General features: G+C 37.6%; 1 protein-coding gene across 1 annotated transcript; it reads left to right on the top strand.

The window, feature by feature from the left end:
* Window positions 1-5,170: 5,170 nt before the first annotated feature.
* On the top strand, window positions 5,171-6,696 carry LOC145779705 (UDP-glucuronic acid decarboxylase 1-like). The gene has a single exon (XM_082591342.1). It carries the CDS (start codon window positions 5,172-5,174, stop codon window positions 6,393-6,395), a length of 1,224 nt encoding a protein of 407 aa, XP_082447468.1. The 5' UTR covers window position 5,171; the 3' UTR covers window positions 6,396-6,696.
* The last annotated feature ends 5,030 nt before the right edge of the window (window positions 6,697-11,726 follow it).

Genomic DNA, 11,726 nt, shown 5'->3' with positions numbered 1-11,726 from the left:
GGTACCGGTTATCCGTTGATTCACAGTTGAACTTGAGTAGCAATGACAAAGATCACTGAGCTTCAACGTACAGTTCGGTATGATAAGCTTAGGCTAGTGGTAGGCCTATCCTTCCGGTTTAGAAAAGTTAGTTATAGCCTAATGCTATCTTATTATGGTGTCATAATAGTAGAGCTAGCTATGCTGTGTATGTGTGTACAACATAGTATACACACAGTCAGACTGAGTCAGTATCATGAATAGGCCTGGTATCTTGAAGTTTTTCATCAGTCTCAGATGATTGTGAAGACGTTACTGACAAGGAGAAAAAAGAGATAGCCTAGCCTATAGTGTTAAGTTAGCACATCAAGAAAAACTGCACTAAACACAAAAATAAATTTGTTAATGAATGGATAATTCGTTACGGTAGCCTACTGGATATTTACCACCTGTACATTTTCGATGTTAGTAATAGGTTAGGAGCCCGGGTAGGAAAAATGAGAGTGGTACGGTAATTGGTAAATGATGTCCAGGACTCCAGGTGGTAAATGTCCCAGAATCGACTAACTGATAAGCAGTTTTTTGGCTGGACAGTGAACGAAGGTAGTAAACCACGTCTATTGTATTGCTTTGACATACCGATGCTACCGGTAATGAAAAAAAAAATCAAGATTAAAATAACTTTAGTAATAAAATGTATCTGAAGACCCTTAACCCTTGTTCTGGCTTCTCGGTGTTTAGAGAATAGGACATACCGTATATTATTTGTAGGATCAATGTAAAAGGATTTTAACCAAACGTATAAAATCAGTAAAAAAGATAGCTTTACTTTTTACTACTAAAATAGCTTTAACTGAGATTATAATAACTTTAAAGTTATATTAGAACCTTTTTTAACTTAAATAACGTCAAAAATAACCTCGCCTATGAAGGAAATTTTGAAGGATTTCCGACTGAGAAAAAAGGGATTTTTCAGGACAAAAAAGGAAACTGAAGAGGATTTATCAATTGTCAGAAGTGGAAGCACTGAGTAAGACCTGATGACATCGTTAAGCAATCAACACATCACAATGTAGATTTTAACAACCTGTTTTTGCCGGTTTTTAGCCTGTTTTAGCCGGTCTAAAACAGGTTGTTAAAATCTACATTGTGAATGAAGCAACGATCATGCTGCTAAAAGCAAAACTCAACCAATCAATAAGTGGCTATCGTCAAATTGTGACTCTTCTAGCACTCAGCCAGAGGATTGATCTGTGCTTTGAACTTTGCTTGGTAGCCTACTTGCAGAAGAAAAAAGAGTTATACGACACGGGTGGAAATCAAACCTACATCATCGTGATACCTTTCGCTACCATCCTGATTGCCCCATAATCTAACCAACAGTTGTAGCCTACAATGCATTGTTTTGACAATTACCGTACGTTTACTCTGCTTGTTTGTTAATATATGGCTCTGTTAAAACAAAAATAAATTGACTTGACTTGATTTGATATATTCTCAAGCCCAAATCTTTTTAGCCACTCTGGCTACGATGACATTCTCAGCACTTATTATTATTATTGTCCGCCCAGATAGCTCAGTTGGTTAGCGCGTGACTTCTGGACTTAAAAAGCTTCAAGATCATGCGGCACTAGTTCGACTCTCGGGGTGTGTGCTTGAGCAACGCACGTTAAGGACTGATCTCCATTTAGCGGCACCTAGTGGATGGAATAGGCTAATTCTCCGGCAATAACACTTCGACAATCTCAATTCTGTCAATCTTGGTGACCGGGCCGCAAATATTTTTCTCACGAACTTGCTGTCTCACTTGCATATTTCTGTGAGTGTAGGCCTAACTATTACTGGTTACCGCACGGCGCGCGTAACTGTTTTCACCGATTCATTTTTTCGCGCGGTTTTCAAAGTCAGCAGCCAATTTTCGCCCCCCAGGTCCAAATCTAAACATTGAACTTGAAAAAACGAAGCCTGGAGACACACCTAGTCTATTCAAGTTTAAAAAAGTTGAGTAATTAAATTCATTCTGGTCACTCTAAAAGTAAGATTTTTCGGATTGATTAAGAATTAACCCCAACCCATTAGGCCTAACCCTAACCCTACTTTTTTTGAAAAGCTTTTGTGCACCGCAAAAATAAATTTAAAGAAACAAAATTGACTCCCATGGGCGTTGAACCGTTGTCCTCACAAACATAAGGCACAAGATGGAACCACTGAACTAAATACGCCAACGAAAAAATGATTGCATTGACACGGTATTAATACAAACTCTACGCGAAGTAACAGAAAGTTCGTGGGGAAAAAATTTGCTACCGGGCCTGTGTTAGTGATTCAAAGCCTCTACAAGTAGGCATGCAAAACTGCCAAGATTAAGCTCTACAAAAAGCCTTCCCAGTCCGAGGATAAAGATTCAATCAATCAATTATTATGCTTCTCCTTTTCCGGAAAAGGACAACTCTTCAAACCACACAGATGTCCGTCACTTCCTTGATTTTTTCCAACCAGTTCTTATTCTTAATATCTTTGAATCTTGCACTCTTCCTTCTGTTGTTGTATTTCTGTTGTATTCTTGTTTGTTGTGGTATCTAGATTGCAATGGTGCTATTTTGTTCACATTGTTTATAATTGTGCCGTATTCTTCTCGCAACAGACAAAATAAAAGTTTGTTTCTCTCTCTTCCATTCCACCCATACTCAAAACATCTCCAGTTTGTCCCCATACATAATGACTGTTCATGTCATTCGTTTTCCTTTCTTGGTCTCTAAAGTACGCTAAACTGCCAGAATAAAGCTCTCATAGAAGCTTTCCAAGTCCGAGAATTGAAATTAAATCAATCAATCAATTCAGCCAAAAATTTACAGATAGAAGATGTAAGAAGTTTGTGTGATAGATGGAATGGAAGATTTTATGATAGAATGGAAAAGGAAGAAAATCTCAAGATGAAAAAAACATGAGCTATTCCATCCCATACCATGATTGTTTCGAAAAAAATGTTTAATTGGAGACCAAGCTGTAGTCAACTTTGTGTTTATTTGCCCACTTGCTTTTTTTTTTATTTATGATAGTTGGCAGTTTGGCGTTCTATCTAAGTTGTCTCTGATGATGCATTGATAGATTCGTTGTGAGATTTTTTGTTCTCTTGCTGAGAAAGAGTTTTCGTAAGCTTAATCTTAGCAGTTTGACATTGACCTACTTGTAAGCGCCATTTAGCCCACCATTGACACCATAGGCCTAGTCACGAGGATTGGCAGAGTGACTTTTTTGGTGTTCAAAGTGTTGTTGTCTGTATATTATTTCATGCTCTAAGTTGTGTGTTGTTCAAGCGCACACCATGAGAATAGAACCATCGTTTCTTGATATTGCAGTTTTATCTTTTACTGCACAAAGTTGTGAGGTTGCTTGATCGCGCTTATTGCAGCAATAGTTGGCAGCAATAGTCGAGTGGTTAGCGCGTTGGGCTCGCAGTCGAGAGCCTGCATGTTCGACTCCAGCCACCCGCACTTGCTGTTGTTTCTCTGGGCAAGAAACTTTACGATAATTGCCTCTACCCAGTGATCGATTTCGAGTAATGGGTAGTACCAAATTTACGTCATAAGTAGAGTAGACAACCGGAAGCAGACATTGCCGTCGGCTGCAGCGTGGGTCAGGTGTACGTCGGAAGGCGTACACCGATGCATAGCGCTCAAGTCCGCTTTCCCGCAATGCAGGGTAAAGATATAAACAAACAAAAAACAAACAAATTGCAGGCCTGGATTGATTGTGGGAATCTTCATCCTCGGACTGGGAAAGTTTCTTTGAGAGCTGAATCTTTGCAGTTTCGCATACTTTTAGAGGCTTTGAACCACTGACGCAGGCCCGGTCACCAAGATTGACAGAGTAGCCTAAATTAAGTTTCCCCTTGTTGATGTTTTGTTGTTTGCGAGCTATTTCATGCACTTATAGGTGCCACTAAATAGGGAGCAGTCCTTCAATGCGTTGCTCAAGCGCACACCTGGACAGTCGAACCAGCTGTTTGATCTTGCAGTTTCTTCGAGAATAAAGTCGGGCGCAAAACCAACTGAGCTACCGGGGCGAACTTTTTTCGTAAGCATAGATTTTAAGTTCAAATGACCATGGAAAATCCCATTGAGTTCAAGTAGTGTTGCTGACGTTAGTCTATCCACTAGCAGTTTAGTTGTAAAAGGTTGTGCCCAATGAAAATGCAAACCTAAATTAACAAGAGAAATTAGGCATAGACTGACTTGCACACATTTTGTTTTCTTCTTATAAATTATTCTATAAGTTCTATTGCTGTTTGTTGAATGTTGAGCAACGACTTTTAAAACTGCCGGAGGGCAACTATTTCTCTTCATTGTACCGAAATAAAGGTAAGCTACAGGTTGTGTTGACTTGAAGAAGTGAAACGTTATCAGTACCGCTTTCTACGCATAGATTAATTTGTTATTATAGTTAATATTGAGTGTAATGTGCAAGATGTAAAATGTATCTGGTAGGCCGAGTGTAGGCTATTGCATTACTGCAGATTCTGCAATAAAACAAGGATCCAAGGAAAAAGTTTTGCTAAATTTATTATTGTTGGCCTACCTTTGGGCCAGGGATATCTAAAGATCTAGATATCCCTGCTTTGGGCGCAAAGAATTTTATCGAAATCGACGGCTTAAAGGTTAGGTCTATACCTAAACCTCAGTCAAAAAACACCTTTTCACTGGACAAGGCGCAGATAATCCCTTGCACTGTTTTTTTTGAGAAAAAATCCCGATGTTGTAAGCTGATAGTAAACTGACAAAATGGACTCAGCGCTTTTGTATTTTAAATTTTTGGTAAACTTAGGCTATGGAGTTTAGTCATACAAGGAGAAAAAAGTTGGTTGGTTGGTTTTGAATCTTCATCCTCGGACTGCAAAGCCTTGATAGGTTATTCGTGGTAGTTTCGCATACTTGTAGAGGCTCTTGACACAGCGCCGGTTACCGAGATTGGCAGAGTGAAGTTTTCTAATTGTTGAAGTTTTATTGCCAAAAAAATTATTCCAATCACTAGGAGCCGCTGAATGGAGAGCAGTCCTAAAATGCACTGCTCAAGCGCACAGTCGAAGTGTTTGATGCATTCCAACAAACTTAGGTTATGGTTTACTTATCACAGACATTTTGTTTTAATTTATCCTATTACCCCAATATTGCTTTTTCAGACTTACAAAAAGAATGGGTATTTATAACAAACTAAAGTTTTTTGGATTTCTTTGCATTGTTGTTGCGGTGATAATTGTTGCCACAAGCCAAGAGCTGGATAACAACCAAAGCTATTTTTTCTCAAACAAAACTTTTTTAAGTAACATTTTGCGGAAAGTAAGAATACTTCAACAAGAAAATATTCAATTGAAAGCTAAAGTAAACAAAATCGAAAAGAAAACAAAAGAATATTTACCTGTGCCATTTTTACCCGAACAAGATAGAAAACGGATTCTTATTACAGGAGGAGCAGGATTTGTCGGAAGTCATCTCGTAGATAAGCTGATGCTTCAGGGACATGAGGTAACTGTTGTGGATAATTTTTTCACCGGAAGGAAACGGAACGTTGAGCATTGGATTGGTCATGAAAATTTCGAATTGATTCATCACGATGTAGTGGAACCAATTTATCTAGAAGTAGATCAGATATACCATCTTGCTTGTCCAGCTTCACCCCCTCATTATATGTATAACCCAATTAAAACAATAAAAACATCCACGGAAGGAACTCTTAACATGTTGGGTCTTGCCAAACGAGTTGACGCAACTATGCTGTTGGCTTCAACTTCGGAAGTCTACGGTGATCCAGAAGTGCATCCCCAGACCGAATCGTATTGGGGCCATGTTAATCCTATTGGTCCAAGAGCATGCTATGATGAAGGAAAGCGTGTGGCAGAAACTATGTGTTATGCTTACAAAAAACAAGAAAGTGTGAACGTTCGTGTTGCAAGGATATTTAACACATTTGGTCCGAGAATGCACATGGCCGATGGAAGAGTGGTTTCAAATTTTATATTACAGGCCCTTCAAGGACAATCCATAACTATTTATGGAAAAGGAGACCAAACGAGATCTTTTCAATACGTAACTGACTTGGTAAACGGACTAATAGCATTAATGAACAGCAAAGTCACTTCGCCAGTCAACATTGGCAATCCTGATGAGCATACAATACTTGAATTTGCCCAACTTATAAAAAAACAAATCAACAGTACTTCTGAGATTGTGCACAAAGATGCTGCAACTGATGATCCTAAAAAACGTAAACCAGATATCACTAAAGCAATGACTGAGTTGAACTGGAAACCTGTTGTGCCCTTGCATGTTGGCTTAGCAAAGACAATTAAATATTTTGAAACTGAACTGCAGCAATCTATGGAAAACAAACGGAACGTTTTCTTGCCTGAAGAACTTTGATTTGATGGTGCCTTACCAAGCAAAGTTGTTAAAGCTTCTATAATATACAGTAAAAGCGTGTGCAAAGCAGTTTATTTAAGGTTTCACAACCTGATTATTCTCTATTTTCTTACTTAGGTTGTTTTAATGAATTAATGTGTCTTGTTGCATATTTTAACATTTTCGATTTTCTGTTTATTTTAGCTATAGCCTACTTAACCGTAGCTACACTTTGAGTTTTCGCGCAAAATTTTGTGAATAATTTTGTACGGTATTTAATTTTTGATTTAGTGCTCCGTGAAATGACGACTCAGATTAAGTGGATTGAAATTCGATCAAAACCTTCTTCGCGTCCACTTTCAAGAATGCTGTTGGTAAAAACACAGCCACGTGCTTCCTCAAGAGTTAAACACTTAGACACGTAGACAGGTCATCCACCAGCCACGCAGGCTAACAATCTGACTTGCCCAGAACAAAAATAAATGAAGAATGAAAAAGGTTGATGTATGGATGAGAACTGATAAACCATATTATCATCAAATTCATTAGGCTATCGCCTGTATCGATAGCTTAGTGCCTTAGTTCAGGGATTCATACTATGAATCCCTGCCTTAGTTAGTTAAGAACCTGACTTTCATCACGACCAAGCGCCGGCCGGCGTTGCTTCCACTCTTCTGATGTGCGCTTGAGCAACGCATTTCAAGCACTGCTCTCCATTCAGTGGTTTGCCTATCAGATAGATGTTTATTGGCTGCTGCAAAAAAGATGTAGGCTACGATAAATCAAAACACAATGTAGGCCTACAGTAAAACTGTTGAAAAGATCACAATTAAAAAAGAAAATGATAATAGTGGATGAAATAGTTTGGTTTTGTTTTGAATTGTTATAGGCTACTCGGACTGACAAAGCCTTGATAGGTTATTCCTGGTATAGTTTCGCATAGCCTATAGGGTACTTGTAGAGGCTTTTGATGCAGAGCCGGTTACCAAGATTAACAGAGTGAAGTAATTTGATTGTTGAGATGTTGTTGCCGAGAAATTATTCCGTCTTTATTAAGAACTTCTGAATGGAGAGTAGCCCTTTTGGAATGCGTTGCTCAAGCGCACACAACGAGAGTCGAACTTGCGGTGCTGGATCTTGAAGCTATTCACGAAGTCACACGCTAACTGACTGAGCTAACAACACTTTAACAAGCGAAAATTTCACTCTATTAAACACGGTGACCGGGCCTGCGTCAGTTGTTCAAAACTTCAACAAGTATGAGAAATAGCCAGGATTAGGCTCCTACTGTCTGTTGTGAAATTTAATTTATTATGGTGTTATTTTATTCGAATTGTTTGTAAATGTAGACTACCGTATGCTACTAGCCTATATACTGCATACTCTCACAACAAACGAATTAAAAGTTTTCTTTCTCTCTCTACCTCAAAGAAGTTTTCTCAGTCTGAAGATAAAAATTCTATCAATCGATCAAACAATTAACTATGATAAAACTAATTTGATGATGATTTGTTTTGAATTTTTGAATTATGAAGTTTTGATTTTAATGTAGTGCTGTAGCCTAGGCTACATGGCAGAAAATTAATACATTAAACACATAACTTTTATCAATATGGAAGATACACCGTGGAGTCACCGAAATAAAGCATAAGGATTTTGGCGTGTCCGGAGTCGGCCAGTTATAAACCAAGAAGTTGAAGTCGTACACAGCCCTGGATTCTTCTTGTAGCTGTAAGCTAACTTCTAACGCCAATCAGTAGGCCTACGGTACGTAAATCCTCAGAAAAGTATTGCTGTTAAATTTTTAGCTGAAATTTAGCTACAAGATTTGCAATTGGAGGATGGAAAGGAAGATGGAAAAATTTTGAGATGAAATAGAAGATTTGTTATAATTATTTATTTGCGCAGACAAAGCTGTCTAATCCAAAACAAAGCAACAAAATATTAGCCTATAGGCTACAAACTGCAAATACACAAAGATCACAGAGAGCCACTTTGGATGTCGTCAGTTTAAGAGCTCACCAAATATCTACTGTTACAAATTTACATACAACGAGCGTTGAAAGAATTGAAAATAGCTTATTCAGAACGATAAAAACAATCAGATGACATCAGATCTGGTATAAAGCGATTTGAGGAGTGTATGCAACGGTTAATAAACGAAACTTAGCTACAAAATGGTGGAAATCCATAGAGATGGAATAGAAAAAAATGTCAGGATGGAAAAAACGTCTTTCATTCCATTCCATAGTCTGCCTGAAATGCATTGCTCAAGCGCAGGGCGTGTGAGCACTATCTTGCCCTCCCCACCCCCGAAATTTACTAGTGGGTCCCTATATTTAGTGATGGCCCCAATATTTAGTGCTTACAAATAGGACAAGAAAGCATTAGGTTAAGACCACAAACTTTTTTAATGTAAAGAAACGTTCACATTCATTATTTTATCAAAGAGTAAACTACTCTCAGATTTCTACAAAAGGAAATACAATTTACAAGTTATAAGCCGACATTGCAGCTGATGATCGATGTAGAAAAAAGTTAGGAAAGGATCATAGTTTTAAAGTTCATAAAATAAAAATAAATGGACAATGTAAAATTTATTGTCAGAAGAAGTAAGGTCATAAAGGGGGTGTGAGAGCCTGCTCCCTAAATTTTTTACAAATGTAATCTTGTTTGGTTACTTTTTGGACATTTTTAGAAGCAATAATGTTTTTATTTTTATCGAGATGCACATTTTGTATGACCGTAGCTGCAGCCATAGGTCGCTATGTAGCCTATGTAACAAAATTCATCAAATTAGGCTATAGCCTAATAAGATTTGGTGAAAATGGTTGGGTTTAAAATTTAAGGTAGCTTACCATTTAAAAAAAAAAATCATTCACGATCACAGAAATATTTCAATAATTTTTTTTTTTTTAATTTTTATAGCCTAGTGTGGTAGCCTATAGACTAGGCTATAGCCTTTCAGCAGGTTAGAACTTCGATAATTCACTTCACCTTCACCTAGTCCTAGACTATAGCCTAGTAGGCTAGGCCTAGTCACGGCACATATAACTTCGCCCATCTCCATTAGCCTAACACTAAAATGTATCGATTTAATTGTAATTATACGCTGTTTGAGTGAGCAGTGTTTATTTCAGAATATTAGCCTACATTGTTTTCTTAGGTCTTTGTGTTAGGCTAGCCTACACAAAAAAATTGCCCACTTATTCCACTTCTGAAGCTATGCATGCTCAATATCGCTGGTTCGGTGAATAAAATGTGGTTGAGCGAGCAAAGCAAGAAGAAAATTTTACAAAAAAAAAACAAAAAACATATTAAATGAAAAAATACAAGCCAAAAACCCACGAACTAAATATGCACGGGCCCTTAGACGTATAGCCTAGGTGGGCCCCCAGCCGAGGTTTGTAGCCAAAATACGGCGTTGCATGATTTACGCTATTGATTATTATCGTGCTTCTGTAGCAGGGCTGTTCTTTTTCAAATGGCCAAAAAGCAAGAAACAGACTAAAATGAGTGGGCCCCGTCCGAAAAGTAGCCTACGGGGGCGGTTAACACGGCCCTGCTCAAACGCACACCACGAAAACCGAACCAGCGCCGCGTGATCTTGCGTCGGGCGCTTAACCACTGAGCTAACAGATTGGAGAAAAACTACTGTGTTCTGAGAAGTGAACAGTAGTGGATCCAGAGGGGGCAATTAGGGCGATTGCCCCACCTAAAAGCCTATTGACGGTATTTTTGCTAAGTCGGATTAATTATTAGGCTAATGTAGACCTACACATCACTGCGTTGTGTTGAAATCGTCCCCTCTAGAATTACTTGTCGGATCCGCCCCCGGAAATGAACAAAACTACTTATGCAACCACATTAAGTTAACAATTAAATTACTCTATACCAGTGGTAATAAACTTTTACAGAAGTTTAGCTTTGATGATTATTGTCACATAAGGTGCGCGACAGGCAATGAAATAAGCTAGAAGATGTGAAATGTACGACCCCAAAGTGTAATTTAAGACCCCAAACACTCAGTAAAATTTGTTGCTTTTCGGAAGTTTAATCTTTCTATTGTTCATTTTCTTTTAAACATTTTTGGTTCATTGAAAGTGTGGTGTGTTTCTCCAATAAAATATTTTTTAAATCTTCTCCTCTAAGAATTAAATGGCCGGTTATACTTATAATCTTTTTTACATCCTTATTGGGCATAATCTAACCTGCAGTTACACAATGTGTTGTTTAAAAACTTTTATCGATGACTAATATCGTCTTTCGCTGCTTCCTGTCTGTTGTTGAATATATTTGTACTGGTTTATATTTGTACCGTATAGTGTATACTATTTTTGCAGCAGACAAAATAAAAAGTTTTTCTCTCTCTGTTTGTAATTCGGTACTATTTAATTTATTGAAGTGTGAGATCTCAATCATCCGTAAATATATCTCTAGCGCGACCTTCAGATGGAAACTATGGAAACACGGCAACAGGTTTCTGCTTTCCCAATGGTGAGATGTTGCTTACTACTTTATCCTCTACTACATTTTCAGGTCAGCCCTGTGTAAGTCATCTTAGGTGGCACAGATTTTATGTTTCATTTTATAAAGTTTGCGGTGTGGTCTTTAAACATTTGATTGAATTATTGTGCTGAAATAGATGTGTAGGACACATTTTATCTTGCAATGGTCAAAAGTGTTAAATTTTGTTAGCTTATTTGACAAGCACAGGATTGTGTTCAGAATAGTCAGTAAACGCTTTCGATACGGTACCTTACTTGTTGTAAAAATATTGAAATTTATGTTGATTTTCATTATTAGTTTAGTTATTTTTTTTTATGCAAACATCTCATGGATTCACTTTGGCGTCTGTAGAAGTGACACCACCTTTAGTTTGTCCCAGGGAGCAAGTACAGCTAGATTATTCGTGCAAAACAGTTTTTTATGCATTCATAATATTATTCGTGCAAAAAAGTTTTTTATAATAATAATAATAAATATTTGATGTTGTAAGCACCGAGGTGCTTTTTCATCATTCTGATATAGGCTACATAACGCATTTGCTGTTAATTAGGTTAACAGCTAGTTTAATAACTAATCACTCTAACCGTCAATAACATCTGATAACATATATAAACTTTTAGAAGACATATTAGTGGGACCAGAAAATAATACGGTGATATATACATGAAAAATGCATACACAATAGTACTGTCACTTAATACATAACATCATAAGATGATTTCAAGGTAAATTTCAATGGATCGCTGCTCCAGTGCTTGTCAAGCCTTGCCTTGAATGCATTCAAGCTAAGTGCACTTATGACTGTTGGTGGTAAATTATTCCAGGCATTTACTACACGCACTG

This window comes from Aplidium turbinatum, chromosome 11 (genome assembly GCF_918807975.1).
Source record: "Aplidium turbinatum chromosome 11, kaAplTurb1.1, whole genome shotgun sequence".
Taxonomy (NCBI): domain Eukaryota; kingdom Metazoa; phylum Chordata; class Ascidiacea; order Aplousobranchia; family Polyclinidae; genus Aplidium; species Aplidium turbinatum.
Note: the sequence above shows the minus strand (reverse complement) of the source record. Positions and strands in the feature narration are given on the sequence as shown.